The 21,839-nt window shown below is 44.5% G+C and overlaps 1 protein-coding gene across 2 annotated transcripts in view; it reads left to right on the forward strand.

Moving 5' to 3' along the window:
* The window catches only part of LOC126403377 (fibroblast growth factor 12-like), a 75,302-nt gene that overhangs the window by 5,680 nt on the left and 47,783 nt on the right, over positions 1-21,839 (forward strand). Inside the window, exon 1 of one of the 2 annotated variants that reach the window (XM_050066017.1) lies at positions 20,594-20,882. The exons of the other annotated variant lie outside the window; for it this stretch is intronic. Coding sequence (XP_049921974.1) covers positions 20,777-20,882 — 106 coding nt within the window. The 5' untranslated portion in view covers positions 20,594-20,776. Of the gene's footprint in view, positions 1-20,593; positions 20,883-21,839 lie in introns of those variants that run through there. 2 annotated transcript variants of the gene reach the window in all.

A 21,839-nucleotide genomic window follows, 5' to 3' on the forward strand; every position in this document is an offset into this window, starting at 1 on the left:
TGTAGACTGTCCAGGTGCTGTAGACTGTCCAGGTGCTGCGTTGTAGACTGTCCAGGTGCTGCGTTGTAGACTGTCCAGGTGCTGCGCTGTAGACTGTCCAGGTGCTGTAGACTGTCCAGGTGCTGCGTTGTAGACTGTCCAGGTGCTGCGTTGTAGACTGTCCAGGTGCTGTAGACTGTCCAGGTGCTGTGCTGTAGACTGTCCAGGTGCTGCGTTGTAGACTGTCCAGGTGCTGCGTTGTAGACTGTCCAGGTGCTGCGCTGTAGACTGTCCAGGTGCTGTAGACTGTCCAGGTGCTGCGTTGTAGACTGTCCAGGTGCTCTCATGGTTGAGTTCTGGCTCTTTCATTCTGTCAACATCACATTGTTAATAAACATTTATATAATTGATTGTTGACATTTGTGAATCGATGTATTCCATCAGGGACGGGGCCTCATGTCCTGTTGTGTGGACGATGTGCGTTCTTGTCGCCTCTCATTTGGTCTTCCAGTCACTTTTTTGTCACCTAACAACAATAAACACTGAAGATACTGACATACATGTAACTGCATATTTCATCATCGGCGATGGCGTCAGTTTGCTCTTTAGCTCGCTCTGTCAGTCAGTTGGTCCGTGGTGAAAAGGGGCGTGGCGTGGACACGTGCACACACGTGGTTGCAGCTATTGTTAAAAGACTGACAAGGACTGTCGCAAACGTTTAAATGAGACCTTGTAGATTTAATACGACTTGTTTCTAAATCTAGGGACTGATGCATCGTGCCCAAAGGATTGTGGGTACTTTAAGAGCTGAGGATCCTTTAAATCCTCTGAACAAAGGATTGGATGTTGAAGCATCCTTGAAAAGCAGCTGTTTAAGGATCCTTCCTCAACTTTAATAATCACCCAGCTGATGATGATGATGCTGACAGACTGCCACAGCTCAGCTGTGGGAGGAGGAGGGACAGATGACAGACATCTCAAACCTCCAGAGTTCACCCATCAGATTTCAGTCCGTCCTAAAATGTTTTCTCTTGGATTGGTTTTCACTTTGCTGTTCTCAGATCAGGTATCTGATCCGCTGGAGACGCATGAAGTGACTCAGTGTTTCTGTAAATAACAGGCAGATCGGACTTTATATTTGTGGAGCTTCCTGTCGGCCTGTGAGAGGAGACTGTGCTGAAGTCAGTGAAACATCTGTGAGCTCTTTATTCTGAAGAGCCGAGCAGAGCGTGAGTCAGCTCCCGACATGAACACTGCGTGAAATCACCAGCACACTTTATACCTACTCAGCTGTGATATAATTAAAGGAGCAGTTCAGCGTTTTCTGAAACTCTTTCTGTCTGTGTGTCAGACATTCCTGTAAATCCTCTGCGATTTAAGCAGAGACTTTTATTATGTCTCCTCACTGGCTACAGCGCAGGCCAGAGGCGTTGTGTTTGCAGGTCGTCTGTCCGTCACATTCTTGTGGACATATCTCTCTCTACAGTTTGGGACAAATGACCACTTGGAGTCAACGTTGACTGATCAGTTTTTGGTGCTCATAGGTCAAAAGTCAAGGTCACTGCAACCTTGCTTCCATCTCATTCTCGTGCCTACAATATCTCAAGAACAGCTTGAGGGAATTTCTTTAAATTTGGCACAAATGGGGCTGACAAATAAACTGATTAGAATTTAGTGGTCAAAGGTCAGTGTGACCTCACAAACATGTTTCTGTCCATAACTGAAGAATTATTTCACTAATTCTGACCAAACTTGACACAAATGTCTCACAGGATAAAATAATGAAGGTCAAAAGGTCAAAGGTCAGCTTGACTGTGACATCATCATGTTGTAACGTCATATCTCAGGAACAGAAGGGGAGACATTTGGTCAGATACTGAATTGGTGACTCTAATCTTGAACCTATGCTGATTGTATAGATCTTCTGTGTGTGAAGCATCCATGTTTTCACTGACATGGATGGAGACTGTCAGAGACACTGGACTGGTGGGCGGAGTCATACAACCACAGGGTGGACTGATGGGCGGAGTCATACAGTTGGTGGGCGGAGTCATACAACCACAGGGTGGTGATTCTAGTTTTTGTCGGTACAGGTTGTTCATACCTTATTTTATGGTAGTAAACATGGCTTCATGTACTGTACATGTCAGACACCTTCCCATGAAAAGAACTGCTTGGTGTTATAACAGGAAGTATCACGATCATCTTGATGTAAAAACTGTGCACATCCTCTTTAGCTCAAAGACTTTTACCCTGGAAGTTTTAGATTTTCTTTGCTTTATGTACTTTCTGTGTTTTTGCTGCATATGTGTTTATTTTAAATCGACATTTTCCAGCTGCATTTTTATTAATTTTCATACATAAATAACAGGAAATACTATCAAATGGTTTATGCAAATCAATCTGAATATTACTTGGAACAGCTATCTCATGACAATTACGAATCATTCATCTCATCTCACTCTGACAGAGAGCGCTCTGGTTTCATGGGACACCTTCCTATAAAATGGGTCGTTCCATGTTCTATCAGGAAGTATCGCGATCGTCTTATTTTACAGACTGTACTTGTCGCATGTCCGAATTTCCTTTTTAGCTCATGGACTTCCTGCGTGTGTGATTTTGAGTTTGTTTGAAGTTGTTTTTTTACATTTTCCAGACGTATTTTTATGAATTTTCACGTAGAAAGCTAAAAATGAAGACAGCAGTTTCGAGGGCTGGGAGTCACCAGAAGCACCACGATGTGATATTATCACGATACTTCAGTCATGACACAATATTATAGTGATTTTAAAGATTTTTGTGGTATGCTGTACACATGGACACACAAATGCAAACGTGCCGACCCATCTGCAGTAGGGATGCACGATAATATTAGCACGTCATCGGTCTCGGCTTTAAATGGCCAACATGCCTTTTCTTATTTAGCACAATGACTGAATATCACATACATTAAAAGTGTTTCATGTCTCCATCTGCTGGTGGGCCGTTTACACTTCTGTGTGTCTTAAGGGCTTGTTAATGCCCAACTTTAGATACGGAGATGGACGGAGCCTTCTGTCCATACTCTGCATTCATTTCATCCGTATTTGTGCATGTTTTCTGTGCACCTATGGGTTCAGACGAAATGGAGCAGAACCACCTCAGATCATGGAGTCCAAGTGAGATACAACCACAGGAGACGACAGAGACGTTTAGATAATAGCAGAGCCGAACAAATCTGTAATATAGTGAACAGAATACTCCGTCTACTTGTCTGGATGTAAAGGCCCTGACACACCAAGCCGACGGTCGGCCGTCGGTCAAAGTCAGGCCGTCAGTGAGTGTCTGTCTGCCTAGGTTTTGCGGTGTGTCCCGCACCATCAGCACTTCGGCGGCGGCGGCTTTTCGGCCGATTGAGCATGTTGAATCAGCGGCGGAGCTTGTCGGTGAGAGAGATCACTCTGATTGGCTGTTCAGGTTTTATTTCCTCGCCCCTGTAGCGAGTGAATCTGCCTGTAGTGAAACCGGGGCTAACCGGTGCTTCCTCCTCAGGCTCCACTTCACTCAGCTGCCCCACAGACCCGCTGCTTCTTCACACTTTAACCTGAATAACAAACCGGAGCTAGCTGGGAGCGGCTAGCGGAGCGTTAGCCGCAGCATGACCAGAGGGAAGCACAGCCAGTTAGCCTCCGCTAGCCTCTGAGCTAGCCCCGGCTCTCCGTTTGGATCCAACCGGAGCACCGAGCCCTGGTTTGTTATTCAGGTTAAAGTGGGAAGAAGCAGCGGGTTTATCGGGCAGCTGAGTGAAGTGGAGCCTGCGGAGGAAACACCGGGACCGTCTGGATGTAATAGTCCGTGGAGGTGCTGCGGTGCTCGGCTGCACAGATAGGAAACCCCTCGGCTGACAGGATGTCACTCCGCTACTTTGTTTATCTCGTGCAATCCTCGGACTTCCAGTTTCCCTTTTTGCGTTATTTCCTCTCACGCAGGTGCAGAACGTACGTGCTACTTGGCCGTCGGATGTAGTCTTTATAGTGTGTTCAAATGCAACTGACACAGGGCGACGTGAGGCGACGTAGACGACGCAACAGTTGGCTTTCGTTGCCACTAGTTCTTTGGTGTTAGTTTGGTGTGTCAGGGCCTTAACGGCCTCACAGACCACTGTCGTCTGCAACACTGCCCCCGTTAAAAGGTTCAATATCACCACCTCCTCTACTGTCGCCTTGTTTGTTGTTGAGTGAAACTTTTGACTCCGCCCTCTGGTGCCATCTATTGGCTGTATCTATGACATCATCAAGGAGGCATGGAATTATAAAGGCAGTGTCGTTTATCTTTGAAACAGACAAATCTATTTTCGTACTTAGAAGGAGAATAAATGAGACATTTTCTCATGAACTTTAGACGATATCTGTAGAATCAGGTTCAGACCTCGTCGAACACAACAGGAGATGATCCGTCTCACCCACTGGAAACACTCTGTTTAGTTGGTAGAGCGTGCAGGAGGCAGGACATGATTATACTGCCATCGCATTGGTTGTTCGTAATTTAGTCATAGTCAACAACAATAGTCTCTCGTCGTCCCTTGAATTTGTCCGACCATTTTGGCCTCGGCCCGTACCCACAGAAGCTCCTGAATCTCGTCATCTCTCCATTTTGACATTTTGGCTGCTGTCTTCCTGTAACTGAGTCGTCTTCATCCTCAGATGTTCGTTTATTTCCGGTGCTGTGTGAGCGTCATGACAGAAACGTCACCAAGTTGCCTACATCCTCCTGATGACGACCTGCTCTGTTCACACATGGGATCAGTCAGACGTTAAATGGACTCTTAAAGTCCACTTGAGCTTATTCAGACGTTCTCATCAGCAGCTCTTCTGGCTGATGTCGAGACAAATTCAGTTCATGTGTGAAAGGGGCCTGAGATCAGCTGGTGTTTGATTGACAGGAGTTGGGGCCTAAAGAGGCGGGACTACAGAGTTCAGTGTGTGTGTGTGTGTGTGTGTGAATGCAGGTGAAATGAGGTCAGGTACAGTTTCAGAATGTGTGTTTGATTCTGGGATCAGATCCACACCGTTCAGGACTGTAGTGACCCGAGAAACCTGACACACACACACACACAAACAGTGTCCCAGAGGAGGTGTGTATTTCTTGTCGATTTCTGTTTGTGTTTCTGCTGATCAGCTGAGAAACACCCAAACACTGTGTGTGTGTGTGTGTGTGTGTGTGTGTGTGTGTGTGTGTGTGTCAATAAAAATGGAGGACAGCAGAACATGAGCTGATCAGATGATCAGGACAGAAGCAGCTCATGTTCAGGTGTAAAGATTCAGGATCGAGTTGAAGTATTTTTAAACTTATTGTTCAGACTTTCCCAGAATACAACAGGTCACAGCAGGATATAAAACTCAAAACCATCTCTGATGACATCAAACTGAAAATACGGTACGTTTTTTTTTCCTCGTCACAGTGATCTGCACATCTGGGTGATGCTGCTGAGTGTGTTAGCTTGTTGGATGTGTTTCCATTCACACGGGGCTGTCTCACTTAATTTTGGACAGTGTGGTCTCGATCACAGGGTGAATGAAAGGATGTTAAAACAGTAACTGTGTGGAAGATACATTTCCTCACCATGTCACAGTGTAAAGTCCAGTTCAGACCAAAGATTCACTACGAGATGAGATGAAACAAACACCTACTGTCAGTGCTCTGTTCTGTAACGTTGTAAAAAGCTACTGGCTCACAAGAAGTGACCACCATGAGACGGCGCATCGTCTCTAGTCAACAACTCTCTAGTATCATCTCTAGTCAACAACTCTCTGTGCTTCTGATCTGTAACGTCGACAGGAAGTGACCACCATGAGACGGCGTATCATCTAAAGATGCTTCAGATGTCTCCATCAGGACTCAGTGTTACAAAGTATGTGAAGAAAAATGATCACATGTACATTATTATTCTTATTCTTATTTATTGATAACCTTTTGTGTGTGTGTGTGTGTGTGTGTGTGTGTGTCCGAAAATGAACTATGATTTAAGGCCACACGCACACACACTCCCCTCCTCCACTGTGTGGGAGATGAACATTAACAGCAGGAGATGCTGAGCTCAGCACAGTCAGGCTGATTAGTATGTGTGTGTGTGTGTGTGTGTGTGTGTGTGTGTGTGTGTGTGTGTGTGTGTGTGTGTGTGCGCGTGTGTGTGCCGCTCCCTGTTTTATGACCTTTTGTTCTCAGTACTGGTTTCTCTGGTCTCCATCATTCCCAGCAGCCCTTCAGCTCTGATTCAGTTTCTCATCAGTTTATCAGTATTATCAGTGATCAATGTATAACCTGCTCTGTGTGGACGATGACATCATCAAACAGCTGATGACATCATGTCTATTTAAAGCAGCGGGGCTTCAGTAGCAGCAGAATAAAGGGAGCAGATGGAGGCGGACGTCTCAGAGGAGACGGAGCAGGAAACTGCTGACGAGGAAAAATCACACGTAATCCTTTTAATGTGGAAGAAAAAGCTTCAGAGTTTCACTGTCAGGCGTTTAGCTTAAAACACGTGGAGCTGAATCAGCAGGGTTAATATTGATATCAGCTGATCGATAGAAAATCAATCAGCTGTTTTAATGATCAGTTAATTGTCTTAGTGTTTGTGTTTCCTCTCGCAGGAAACTGAGTCTCTTAGTTTGGACCAATCAGGATGTGATGACATGAACTCACTACATTCTGACTTTTCTCTCAGTTTGATGGATCAAAGGATTGATTGATTATTGGGAAGATAACTGTTAGTTGCGGCTCTAATTGAATTGCATCTTGGTTTAAACCCAGAGGAGCTGGTTGTGAGTCAGAGGCTCATCAGTTCAGCCTGTTCTCAGTCTGAAGGATCAACACAAAGTCGTTCCTTCTTAACGTTCACAAACCTCGCTCAGTCTGAAGTCATTGAATACTGGTGCTGGGGCAGTGACCTCAGCGTCAGACAATGATGATGAAAGCTGCGCCTTCACGTTGGCGTGATCCAAGGCTGGTCGCCATTGGTGTGTGACAGTGCGTGACGGACTCAGGGGGAAATACAGCCGGACAACAACGTCAGTTAAGAGGGTGAAAAGTCCAAGTTGGGTGTCGGGTTGCAGCAGTTTGAAGGTTTACCATGGTATTAAAGTCGATGGTTATCATTCTGTGTACATTGACTTACCTGTGGTACGAGATAGAAAATCTAATCTGCACATGTGCATTTAATTTCCTCCTCGACTGCCTGTCAGACTTTTACACAAACTTCCATTTAAGTGTTTCTGAAATCGTCTAAAACTTCTTAGCTTCTTTTTTCATTTAGTGATAAACTCAGCGCTCCATCTCTGCTGTGAATGATTCATTTAAAACTTTTATGTTTTATCTAAATCACGTTGTTTAATCAATCTCATCATGTGGCAGTGGACACATTGGAAAGTGTAAATGATGAGGTGTCTGTCTGATAAACTCAGGTGGAGACATTAATCCAAATAAATGACATATTAATCTAAATCCTGCCGAGCTCTGCTGGCGCAGGTTTCATTGAAGAGGCCCCGCCCTCACTTCCAGCAAATCGTGTACTGTGCAAAGCATTGTGGGGATTTTATACCTGCGGAGGATCTACACATGGATCCTTCTAATCTCTCTGAAAGTAGGACTCAGTCCTTCGTGAAACTCGGAAGGATCCTTGACATTGGAGCAGTCCTTCCTTCGGCAGGTTGATGACGTAACAACCTTCAAATTCGGCCGTTTGAGGATCCTTCCTTGACTCTGAGAAACACCTCCTGTTCTTTGTTCCTAAACCCAACCTGTGTGTTTGTTGTTGAGTGCAAGCATTTGCGGTGTTGTACTGACGTCAGGCTTTTATTTTGAAAGAGACTGTATGCAAACTGTACATTTCCTGTGTAAACAGAAGTGTATTTTGTTGTTAAGTTAAACCCCAGAACTGCTCGACAGACGAACCACAGGCAAACTGTTGTTGTTTAACCCTTTGCAGAACAACCACCGCTCCCCCAGCTCGGCCTTAGCAAGGTGCTGGAAACATCAGCAAGTAGAAAAAGATCTCTGCACACTTCCATCTACGCAGTGTTTCACTTCATTGTTGAGCTTTCAGTCTGTTAGACCTTCAACAGAGCCAACATGAGGCAGCTGTTTTAACCCTTCAAAGACTGACTGTGTGTTGTATGATTCTGTTTAATTCGATTTAAGATAAGACCCATAACAGGGAGAGCATTCTTTTTCTCTGCAGCAGAGAGCTCAGGCTTCTGTCTCCAGATCATCACGTTCATATCTCACTATGTGTGCTGTGCAAACTTGGTATTTTACCATAATGGCTGCAGAGGACTGTTTTTGCATGATCCTGGATGTATATCGATCTAAAATAAAAACTGTAATAGGTAGAGCACTCATTCTTCTGGCAGCAGAAAGCTCAGGCGTCTGTCTTTCATGTCATCATGTTGCCTGCTCGTAATGACGTCATTGCGCCATGTTACGTGTGGTGCAAAATCACATTATCACCAGAGGAATGAATGACACAACACCTTTTCACTCTGCTCATAACAATGAGTATATTTCAGAAACTAAATAACGCGCATAGTCTCAGGCTGCTGTCAGCCCTAGAGTGGTCTCCTCTGGTCTGAATCAGGGACTCATGTTGTTCCAAAGTTGTATAATTGCCTAGAGTTGGTTCGTGTTCTCACGGCAGCATTTACAAGAGGACCAGATCAAATGCCTTGTGTGAGAAAGCTGCTCTTGATTGGTCAGAATTTCCATGTGGGAAAAATCCAGGAAGTAAAGCAAACGTTGAAGAAGAGTACACTTGCAAGATAAATGTGACACTTTCTAATGTCACAATGGAGGGACAACTACGCAGGTTGATTTTAGCGCTGCTCATCGTGGACTATATTGCTGTCATTGTTCATTTTAGTCAAACCATACAGTTTGAAAACGAGGCGCGGCTCCAACTAGAAAACAATGTTTTGATGCATTGGATGTGCTGAATGTGCATATTAAGGCAGTACAGGAGGAGGTGCACATTAATAATCCTCCAGGACTGTAACATGCTCATGTTTAACCCAAACAATGTGTCATGTGACTGCAGTTGCTTCACATCCAGGTCGGAACACCTTCTCACCACAAACCAACCGCACCAGAGTTCCTTTGGAACCGGACTGAGACCACCTCTTCAAGAAGGTCTCAGTCCGGTTGTTCTGGTGTGTTCACACCTGCACAATGGAAGTGAATGAATGATTCAATCTGAGTGAAACTGATGAAGAACAACTCAAACTGACTCAGACGCTCAGCAGCTGATTGTGTTCATGAACAAACAACATACATGAGTTCTGATGGTCTGAACCTGTCCCCACCTGGAGCTGATTATAGGCAGATAATCACAGATTAAATCAGCATCATGACATCATCAGTCGGAGGAACAGCTGCTTGATTTCCTCCTCAGCGTTCAGGATGTTTAGTTTGAGTTCTAACTGCTGTTTGTTTTGTGTTTATGATGTTTATTATAAACATGATGTCATGTGATCTGCGTCCTGCTCGCACTGCATTACTGCATCAGCACGGAACAATCAATGCTAATGTGTTAGCATGTGGCTAATGGACTCGGTGATCGATCGTGATGTTCATTTCCTCCTAATGTTCCGACCGGACACTCTAAAGAAAGAGGCGGCATGTTCCTTTAAGAGCATCGCCATGGAGACGGTGTGAGAGCGGAGAGAGAGAGAGAGAGAGTCAGCAGACCTTTCAATTATTTATGAGGCTCTTCTGCAAATGGTCTCTGCAACACACACACACACACACACACACACACACACACACACACACACACACACACACACTCTCTCAGCTGTAGATGTGGCTTGATGAACAGTCTAATGTAATGCGGCTGTGTGGCTGCAGCAGATGAACAGGATGGATGTCTTGAGTGCTGCAGCGCTGCATTAAAACTCCCATCAGCCCCGGCGTCACCTCCCTCTACACACTTCCTGCACTTTACCCCGCCAAAGTAAGAGTCCTCACCTGAAGCCTCTTACAGGAGCACTTTTTACACAGAGACGGCGCCACAGAGTCGATACGAAGTCCCGCCTTTATGCCACTGTTGCATTTTTACACAGAACCAAACGACAGCGGCGTCGTGTCGCTCCAGTGTGAGATTTTCTCAGGTCTTGTCAAATGTCTTCAGCTCTCAGCGCTCACAAACACTGACAGATAACTGTCTGTGTTACATCTGGTGTATGAAATGTTTCACCATCCTACGACAGACGAGCCTCCAACTACCAAGCAGAATAGCAGTGTGCTACTGATTCACCTCACACATTTACACTTGTGTCTCACACACACACACACACACACACACACACACACACACACGCAGTCAGAGGGGTAACAATACAAATAGTTGCTAACTGTAGCATCACATGACTAACGGTTATTAACAACTTTACCAACAGAGTGGAGCCTTTTTAAAGCTCGGTGTTGGATGTTAGCCGCTGTTGCTAATGAGCTCGTGCTAACACTCTGGAGACGCTGTGTCTGACCTGTGGCGGGCGGTTGGAGATCAGACCCTCGGCGCCGTCCTGTTGTCTTCCTCATGAACTGTGAAAGACGTCCACACTGCGACATGTCTCACCCCCTCTGACAGCTTCTTCTCTGTGTTTATTGGCGGCCCACAAACCAAGTTTAAGGTACATGTAGCAGAATAATGCATGATTATAAAAATGTCACATTAGTGGCCTGATACACACCGATTAGCCAACACATTCAAACCACTGACAGGTGAAGTGAACAACACTGATCATCTTGTTACAGTGCGATGCTCTGTTGGGAAACCTTGGGCTCTGACATTTATGTGGACGCCACCTGACACGCTCCACCCACCTGAACACCAGTGCAGACCAGGCACCCCCCATTATGGCAGCGGCACTCCCCAGTAGCAGTGGCCTCCCAGCAGGACAATGCACCGTGCCACACCACAAAAACTGCTCAGGAATGGACCGAGGAACAAGACAAAGAGCTCAAGGCGTCGACCTGGCCTCCAAATTCCCCAGATCCCAGTCTGATCAAACATCTGTGGGACGTGCTGGTACCCCACTTCACATCCCACAGGACTCAACGTGTTGGTGCCAGACACCAAAGGACACCCTCCAGAGGTCATGTGTGCATACCTCAACAGGTCAGAGCCAAGTCAGGTCCAAGGAGCACCCACCTTGGATCGGGGGTACCTCTGGGGTACCAGCACGTCCCACAAATGTTCATTGATGTTGGGATCTGGGGTATTTGGAGGCAAAGTCGACACCTTGAGCTCTTTGTCCTGTTCCTCGGGTCATTCCTGAGCAGTTGTCGTGGTGTGGCACGGTGCATTGTCCTGCTGGGGGGTCACTACCATCGACCAGTGCTGTTGCCATGAGGGGGGGTTACTTTGTTCTGGTGGGTGGAGTGTGTCAAGTACCATCCACATGAATGCCAGGACCCAAGGTTTCCCAACAGAACATTGCACTGGAACAAGATGATCAATGTTATTCTCTTCACCCACCATAGTTTAATGTGTTGGCTGACCATCGTGTACATCGTGCATCCCAAGTTTTAATCTAACAAACTGGAGGAAACAGACGTGACTTTGTTGTAGGAGTGAGGAAAATAATCCATTCAGAGATGCTTCGCAGTTTCCTCTTGACAGATTTCCTGCCTTGATGCAGTTAAAAAAAAGTAATTGAAAAGTTAAAACCCAATTTTTGACATTGCAGTTTACAACTTTATAGGCCTTAAAAAATGTTTCAATAAGTCGATGCCTTTGGACGTTGTTGGACAGAGGAAATATCAGTGAGAGGACACGTCCCTCCTCGTATGAAGGGCAGCTGAATGTATGATGAGCGCTGTAATTTCCCAGGTGGACTTGAACTCACCAGTCCCGTGGTGTGTTTGTGGATTCTGTTTTTTCTGATCGACAGATATTTAAAGTTTATTGTTGTTATCTTTGGTCGCTCTGTGGACGAGGACGCAGCTGAAAGCAGAGAGCAGCGACTTGACTCTTGAGCTTCTCGACTGATGAGTCAAATCACAGACGTGTAGGAGGGTGTGTGTGTGTGTGTGTGTGTGTGTGGGAGGGAGAGCAGCTCTATTAACACATTAACTTAATGACTTTAATTGATGTCGCTGCAGCTGTTCTCAACCTCTGACTGTATGTACATTTCAAATTCAGGCCTGTAGACTCTCTGCACACACACACACACACACACACACACACACACACACACACACACGAACAGGTGTTTCTCGTTGTCTGTTTTTGAAAGCAATCACACTTCAGGGTTCAAAGGGTTAAATACTTACAAAAGGCGTCTGACAGCAGCACAATAAAGGTTATGTTGCTCCAGGTTTCAAAGGGTTAAGGCAGCTGTGTCTGTGGGATCAGACTCTTCCCAAACTGAGCCCTGCTGCACCTCAGTGCTCTGTACCTGCACCAGGAGGGCAGGGAGGTGGTGACAGAGTGGGTGTGTGACGTCCTGTCCTGTTGAGGGAATAATGAGCGCAGTGGCCCTGATGTTTAACTCTGTCAGCCTGGTGTGGGGAGACCAATTATCCTGGCAGCAGTGTTGGTGATGTTTGACTCTGTTAGTAACTGATGACATGTTTAAGAAGCAGGTGGAACAGTGCCGTAGGACTGGCTGAATAATGCTCTGGACTGGTTATAAGGTACCAACAGAAGCGTTCCTTAGCGTCCCCATGTTTGGTCCCCCTCTGTTGGGGTACCTAGCACACAGATCTGGTACTAAAAGGTGGAGCTAGAAACCCTGCAGTCTGATTGGTCAGTAGAGGACGGTCACTCTGGTTTTATGTAACCTCTGTTCATACATCAGTAAACTACAACTATAAAATGAAAGAGAAAAAAATAACTTCATTCACTGGGCCGACTGCCGGCAACTTTTTTTATTAACATTTGAAAATACGCACAACAGTTACACCTCAAAAACACTAGTGGGCTGTTTCTGTGAAGTGCTGTAAAGTTTAGTTGATTCAAAACACACATTAAACGCACAACTCAGCTTCACTATAACTCACAGCATTCACAGACAAACACTTGTCTTTATCTGGACACATTTTCCCCACAAATACAACATGCTAACGTTATTAGCACAAGCCTATGGCATTTTACATTGTATAAATTAGCCTAGCTGCTAATGGACTTTTCCTCTGCTCATATAAAACCAGGGACAACAGCAACATGTAACAAAGGTAACGTTACAAACTCCATTACAACTCACAAGGTTCACTGACAAAACAACTGTCTTATACTAAACACGTTTTCCAAACAAATATAACATGCTAACGTTATTAGCACAATCCTATGGCATTTTACATTGTATAAATTAGCCTAGCAGCTAGCAGAGATTTCCTCTGCTCATATTTCAGCCAGGATAAATCACACACAGTGTGTGGAGGCTTTATTGTCTTCACAATTTATTGTTTCTTATCTGTGAAATTAAAGTAAATCAAAGTGTTGTTTCCACTGAGGGAAATGGTTTCAGCTTACAGAAACAGACAGACAGGAGGTCTGCGTCACTGTGATGTGGAGTTAAATCTCTGGGGAGGTGCACGTCAGGCTACGGCTCTAAAAAGTGTTGATGGAGAACTTGTGAGTGAGTGAGGGGCGGAGTTGTGCGGAGAGTGTGACAGAGGAGAGATGAACACTGGTTTGCGTCATGTAATGCAACTTGACCCTATATCGATATAAACAGTGTCTCAATTTATATCTTGCTTGAAAATGTATGGATCTATATGGTACAGTTGTGATATGGCCCAGCCCTATACTGTCTGGACCTTTAAGTCCTGTTATAGTAGATATATACATTCCCCCCCAGCAGCAGTCAGAAATACTGAGCTCTACGCAGCACAGATAGAGATCATTGTTTCTGGACTTCATGCAGAGTTTATGTTCTCATGTATTTTACAGTGTGTGTGTGTGTGTGTGTGTGTGTGCCGCAGTGCCTCTGGTTGTATATAACTCACTCCAAGCACATGCATGCTGGTCCCAGTAATCCTATAAAAAATGCAGTACGGCGGTCACATGACGAATCATCTGACGCATGCAAATGAAGACACCGAGGCTCAGCGATGACACAGGAGGGATGCGGTTACCGTGGTTACCGTTCGGGGAGGGCAGTTCGGACCGAAACAGTACCGCTATGGATATTTATCACAGCGTGGTGTCATTGTTGTTACAGGTACACACGCTCCTGCTCGCTGGCTGCTGTGGCAGCAGAGATGATGCAGACAGGACAAACACATGTGGCTGGGGTTGCTATGGCAACATGCAAACATGGTTACCTGAGTATCGATATGTTTTATTGGTGGATGTCTCAGTTGACGTGATTGATTTGATTGTTGAACAGCAGCTTGATTATCATCATGGTTCTGATGTTGTACAGCAACAGTTTGTAGGATTTATATAAACGTCATGTTGAAGCATCTGCAGGAGGAAATGAAACAAACCTTTAAACCCAGAGCGATTTCCAGCTCAAGGCTTTTTTCCTTGAAGTCATTTTCAGACTCAGGGCTGCAGAGGACTGACAGCAGAAACAGTTGATGTGCACACACACACACACACACACACACACACACACACACACACACACACACACACACACAGACGCTGCTGTGCTGTGTTTATATCACTGGACAGTGTTTACTGTGATAAACAATCAGACGATGCAACACAACAGTTAAATTTAACCCATCAGCTGATCCAGAGACAGAAAAGACGTCTCATCTCGTGTGTGTCCTGGTTTCCTTCGGTCTCCAGTGAGACGTGAGCAGAAGACACAAGTTAAAGCAAACATGGCTGCAGTTCAGAGTGAATTGGGATGCACCTCCTGTCCTTCAGTGCTGCTCAGTCACACCCTGACGCCTCCTGAGCTGCTGCTGTCTGCCCCCTGCTGGACGCTCTGAGAACTCACTGCAGCAGCTTCAGTCTGCAGCTTGAGCACAAACACCACAGCACTTAGTCTGTGTGTGTGTGTGTGTGTGTGTGTGCAGGTGCTGCTCACCTGTTTGCTCCGTCCTCAGCTCACACACACACAGGATCATCTGCAGATGCACATGAATCAGCTCAGGGGATGTGTAGACTGTATCGAACAGAGCATTAAACAGAGAGGAGGACATCAGGATGAAGAGGAGCTGAGATGAACATTAGTGCAGTGAGTCAGGAATCGATTTAAAATCACATCTCTGAAATATTCATCATCACTTTAGGACCATCAGAGCCATCACTGCAGTCCTGCTCTGGTTCAGCATCAACACAGTGTTTTAAAGCTCTGTGATGTGACTCTGCAGTATTCTCTGTCTCAGTCTTATTCTGCTGCTGCTGCTCTCAACTGTTTCAAACTTTCCTTTATTAAGGCTTCATTTTATTTTTGGCAGTTTTCTAAAATGAGACGCTTCAACTCAACAGGAGGCCGACCTCAGAGTCGTGTTCATGGATATTGATGAAAGCAAACTGTGAAAGGCAGCAGATATTTATCTGACTGTGTGATCTGATTGGACTTTAGTGCAGTCCAGGTCAACAGGTGATACGAGATGATTTGACAGACAGACTTTGACACTGAGACTCATCAGGGATATTTTGTAATCGTCTGCCCCTGACAGACACTGGTGGTGCATGATGAGACTGATGAGGATGATGAGACTGGTGAAGCTGATGAGGCTGATGAATCTGTGATGGGGAGGTGGAGGGTGCACAGAACTGCAGCATGAACATACTAAAGTCAGAAAGAGAATCATGTTTAAAGAGACAGCAGCAACATAACAGGCTAACAGTGAAGGTGTGTCGCTGTGCTATTGCTTAAAAATAGAACATCTGATTTATCAATAAACAGACAGTGGGCCTCATTCACAGATATCTTCTTACGATTTTTCTTAAGTTTGTTCTTCACATAGGTCTCGCATAGAAAAGTCTGTGTCATGTGTTCTTAAACTCCATCATTGTTCTCATCATGATGAACCCATTGTCCTCGTTAGTTGATAGCATGTACCAGTTGATCCTAATTAGCATAAATGCCACGGCAGTCCCCATAAAAGGGCATGAGACTGCAGGGCCGTGTGCACACATAGAAACTGTGGATGAAGAAGAAAAGTTTAGAGAATTGAGTCAAGAATGCCGAACTGAAGGTCTGGAGAGGGCGGAGCACCAAACTCCAAACATTAAAAAAGCTTCAGTAGTGAGTGGAGATGCTTCTGCAGGAAGTGAACGCCAGACGAGCCGTCACATTTAGCAGCATCAGGAGCGGATATAAAATAAAGATGAATGAGATACTAAAGATGTACACTGCATTATAGTTGCACAGCTCTCAGGACTGAGACTTAACTTTCACTGCAGCTACAGGAGAGACATGAAATATAACAGGCTGGTGAGGATGTGACGTTTGTAGGGATGTTGGATTGAGGGGCCACATGTACACATGTCTTTGACCGCTTGGAAAAAGTAAGGTTGGGTGCTGGGTGCTACTCTCGTGCCAACTCTGTGCCAGCTTTCAAGGGTGCGTCGGCAGGTTGCGTCTGAGGTTGTTAAGCAACCATCACCAGCACTGTATTACAGCCTACTTACCAAAAATCCTGAGTGCAGAGCTGATCTTCTTCCAGGTGCTGTTCCCTAAGTGTGTCTTGGGCCAAAAATGTTGTCCGTGGGACAGATGTAAAGCTCTGAGTCCTGCACTAAAACTTCTCCTCCATATTTACCACCGACTGATATTGATGGAAGAAGGGAAAGATATGTGTTGGCTGTGATTGGTTGTTCCTCATCACATGACATGTGGTGCATGCTGCAGCGTTCCAAAAGTTGAACTCTGTTTGTCTCAGTGCACGGCCATCACACCCTGAAAAATAGGCACTCAGGAACGCATGTGTGCTGCAATGGCGTCGCTCTGGTGTTTGAGCGCACCTGTCGCACATCTACTTTGAAAACAATGACTTTGAGGGCGCAAAAAATGCAGCATATATACGGCCTCTTGGGGGTTAATGATCCTCGACTCACCGCTCTGCATTTATCAACCAACAAAGAAACCTGATTTTAACTTAGTCACATGAACACAAATGTTTGTGTCACTAAATGCGAGAAAGACTTGGACCTAAATAACGTCTTTATTTCCAAAAATAACTGAACCATCTGTAAACTCAACCTTTCCAAACCAGATGTGGCAGCAGTGTCAAGACCTGCAGAAAAATGTGTTGTGATGTCACAAAATATATTTCAGTCACTTTTTAAAAATACATGATAAAGACAGCAGAGAGAAAACCTCCACACTGTAAAACTGTCTGTCATTGATATTTAGAATAAGTGCCCTCTAGTAACTACTTGCCCTTAAAGGGCACCTTACACATACCTTACAAGTCAAGCTGCAGGGATTAGTGTGTGTAGTGATATATATATAGTCCTGTTGACACTCTCAGAATAACTCCTCTCCTCTTACTGAGGGGTCACATGCACCCTCAGATCTCAGAGCACGACTCCAGACCAGACCTGTCACAATACCAGAAATTTACTAGTTGATACTGATACCAGCGAAATGCCACGAAAGATTAAACAAAATATGCTGCCACGGGAGAAACACTTTTCTTATTGACGAGTTGAGGCGGAGCTGTGTCTGCAGCCGTACTCACATCATCACTTCATCATTTTATCCTGTTCCACATTTCTACAAAATTTTATCATAATTAGCGCATGACTTTTGAGTTATGGCCAAAAACATGATTTTCAAGGTCACAGTGACTTTTGACCACTAAAATCTAATCAGTATCATTTTTAAGTCAGAGTGGACGTTTCTGCCAAATTTGTGGAAACTCCTTTAAGGCCCTTTTTAAAATATCGCATACGAATGAGACGGGCGCAAGGTCACAGTGCCCTTGACCCTTGACAACCAAAATCTAATCAGCTAATTGTTTATTTATTGCCATCGGTGCTGCTGAAACCAGTTTAATTAAATATTTTGAGGAGTTTTAGGAAAAAATCAGTTCAGATTCCAGTGGAAAAAAATCTCACATTCTTGTGCTGCTTGCCCCAGCTGGGTTTAAAAAAGACAAGACCGAATGTTAGCAATGAATTTGATACAGTGAGCTGAACCATCTGATTAGTCTTTGGAAATATCTGCAGGTGAATTATGATCCAGAGAAATCTTCAACAAAGGGTAAGGTTTAATAAAGGGGCAGTTACCTTTGTTTTCCATATTCTACAGGAGTATACACTCATTCATTTACTGTAAAACTTCAATTAAAAGCCTCGTCCCAATTGACCTATGGCTAAGCCCCGCCTCCCTCCACTCACTCGGACAAACTATCAACATTCAGTGCCCGGCGCTATGGCAGGTGTCACAGTACACGGCATTTCACAGGAGGCAGTTGATGATTTTTGGGGACATAACGATCAGATGTCATTGAGAAGTAACCAAAAGGACCTAAACTACGCACTGGAGGGATATATTCATCATTTTATTGTTGAGAAGGTCGATGAAAAGCTTAAATTACAAGCCAAAATTTACAGGTCACAGTGTACGCTTGTGAACCGCATCTGGTTGCCGTCACCATCAAAGACAACAAGTTAAAGTGCCACTGAAGTTAAGGTTTTTGGCTCAGAATATGAGAAAAGGATAACGGCCTTTTTACCATCTTTACCAAGAGTGTCTCTCCGTTAGTTTGGTGCTACAGTATTTACACTGAATCATTCAGCATAACGTTTGCCAACCTTTGTTATCTCTGCCATTACAGATAAGTTAATGAAGCTAAGCTCCAGAAGTTAACGTTAGCTTAACTAGAGCCCTTTGGACAACAGCTAACAATGATGTACGATCACCAAAGTACAAAACTAGAACAAAATAGGCTAATGAACTCCCAGCAAACAAGGTGACATGATGAACAACGCAGCTAGGAGCTAACGTTAGGCTAACTTTAGCTAACGTTAGCTAGAGATGTTAAAGATAACTTTATATTTCTTTCCAGCAAAGTGACAATATGTTGCCTCAAACACAATGTTGACTTACCTTAGAACAGATGTAGACATCATTGTTAATCTTATTCACGTTGAGTTGATGTTGTGGTCTAACGTTACCACACAACTTTATCCAAAGGAGACACTTTTCTCGGTTGAGATGTGGTTTAAAGTGTAAAAAATACACCTGGTCGCCCAGCCTCTCAGGATACCTTGTGTCAGAGTTGCATGTACCCCATGCACACCGTTTGACCATTTTTAAACTTCAAATCTCAGAAAAAGCTCATAAAGCCGAACAAACTGACTTTCTGTAATGCATTTCAATGGACGTCCAGGCAGAGAATGTCCCAGCGTATGGGAATGGCTATACGCACTGTGATTGGCTCATCGCGTCTGAGGGCGGGGCTTAGCCATAGGTCAATTAAACACCCAGTTTCTTTTACCAGCCCAGTGTGGCTCCACACTTTGACAAATAAAGGCCGGTCTCTATTAGAGGCCTGGTCTGGTCGCCAACCAGTTCATTTTTTTTATAGAAGTTCTTGGGATGTATAAAACCAGGTTGTTGGCCACCTGAAATTGTGTGTACATTCCTCGATAACCCTGTAAGTTATTTATACTCCTTTAGTCTGTCAGGGTCCTCAGGTCAAAAGAATCAAAAGGATTTTTCATAAAATTTAATCCAAGTTGTGAGGATTGTTTTAACAGGATAAAGTGGTGTTGTGTCGGTACGTCAGGTGCCATAATCTTCGAGTGCTGTAACTGTCTGTTGGAGCTAGATCAATTGAATGATTCATCATTGGTAAAGTATCTGAAGCCTAATTTTTATACAAGTAATATTCATACTGGTTTAAATAAACAGTTTGACTGTATTTGTGTGAAAGGAATTAAAGGCCTGTCCCAAATAGAGACTTGTTGAGTTCATTGATTTAAGCAAGTAATAGCCTGGGCTACTAGTAGAGGTTTTACGGTAGTTTGTGCCGGGGATGGACGAATAGGAGGAGGTTGTAAAGGAACAGCTCAGAGCAGGCCTTTTTGAAATATCACATTCACGAGAAAAGGATGGGTGCAAAGTGACAATGACCTTTGACCTTTGACCACTAAAAACCAACCAGTTTATTTTTAAGTCAAAGTGGATGTTTTTGCCAGTTCGAAGAAATTCCCTCAAGGTTTTTCAGGTATTATGTTCATGAGAATGAGACAGACGTACGGACGGACAACCTGTAAACACAATGCCTGCGGCCATGGCTATCACCAGCGCAGAGGCATAATACCAGACATGAAATGGTTTTATTTAATGTACTATATTCCAGTCTTTGTAAACAAAACGACATCACTGTTGCAACTTATCATCATTTCTGTTTTGTGTTAGCGACCTGCCGTTCTGTTGGACCTTCTACCTGAGTCCATGTGAACGCAGCAGAAGAGCTCAGGGTTTTGTTTTATTAGAATCAGAGAAACTTCAGTCTGACGCTCAAAGTCCAACAAAACCTCCAGATTCATATTTTTTGGGACGACAGAGAAGATGTTCTTCCTCACTATCAGACGTCCCTCTGGTTCACAGTGCTGTGACTGTCAGTGTCTCTCAGTGTGACAACAGCTGAGGGGTGTGTCATCACATGGAGGCGTGAGCAGTTGGAGGTATGTGCAACAGGAACAGACAGACAGACAGACAGACAGACAGACAGACAGACTATAATGAGTCGTGTGAGTGTGTTTAAAGGTGTCAGCTGCAGTGACTGAGTCATCGATCTGTGTCCTGACTGACTGACTGATTAACTGACTGCCTCTGGACTCCTGAAACCTCCTCAGCCGGCGCTTTGTGTGAGCTGAGTCGGCTCTCTGCATACGATGACCCGTTACTGCAGCCTGCTCCGTCGCCTGCTGTCCGGTGAGAGTAAGGCAGAGGAGGCAGATGAGGAGGAGGCCAGCGCTCGCAAAGAGAGCAGCCAGGCGGGTGAGCGGACGCCCAACACTGACCTGTAATTACTGTAGTAGAAGAAGAGGAGTGGGAATGTGCCTGCAGGAGAGTGTTGTTGTTGTTGTTATTGTTGGTTAAAAGTCAGTGATGGAAACAGAGTCAGCAGGTGCATGGCGTCCTGCTGGGGCTGAACTTTAGAGCTAGACGGGTTTGGCTGTTCGCTGTCTTAACAACACAGTTGGTCTGTTCATGAGCTGTAAGATACAAAGTGATGAGTTCATAAAGAAACATGAGATTTAAAGTTATTTCTATTGGTCAGATATGTTGACAGGAGCCGTCAGTGTGCTTGTATACAGCTCTGAGGACACGTGATCCCTGTCAGACATAAATGCAGATATGTAACATGTCGTTGCTTCATGTAGTTTATGTGGTGGGTTTTATTATTTGTTTGATTTATTTAATTCTATTATTTGCTGGCATGTTGGATGAAAGCAGATATACTGTAAATATATGTACATGTATAAATAGTGATTACAGGGTTTGGTTCAGTCTCTGCTGTGTCAGTAGTGAGAGAGTCTGCAGTGAGACCAACATGCAAATAATATTCAAAAACATACAAATACACTTGAATCATTTGTCTGCAGTTTAAACTCAGTGTATAGTGATGGGTGACTTTATATAAACTCTTTAAAGTAGAAAATTGATTGAACATATAGACAAAAGTGATGTATGATTCCCTGCAGCTTATAGAGTTATATACCGACTGTAGTGTTATAATGAGCTGTACAGACTACACACTCAGTATGATTTAAGGTTTTATATATACTAGTTCATACCCATTGGTAGCTTTGTCACCTTCTACCTATGGCAATCCTCAATGCCTATGTGCAGTTTCACATAGATTGACCACGTCAGTGAGTAGAAAAACGTGGGACAGACAGAATGACTGACTGACAGAATGACACACTGACAGTTTCCGTGATTATGTACAGC

Source organism: Epinephelus moara, chromosome 2, assembly GCF_006386435.1.
Source record: "Epinephelus moara isolate mb chromosome 2, YSFRI_EMoa_1.0, whole genome shotgun sequence".
In the NCBI taxonomy this organism is placed as follows: domain Eukaryota; kingdom Metazoa; phylum Chordata; class Actinopteri; order Perciformes; family Serranidae; genus Epinephelus; species Epinephelus moara.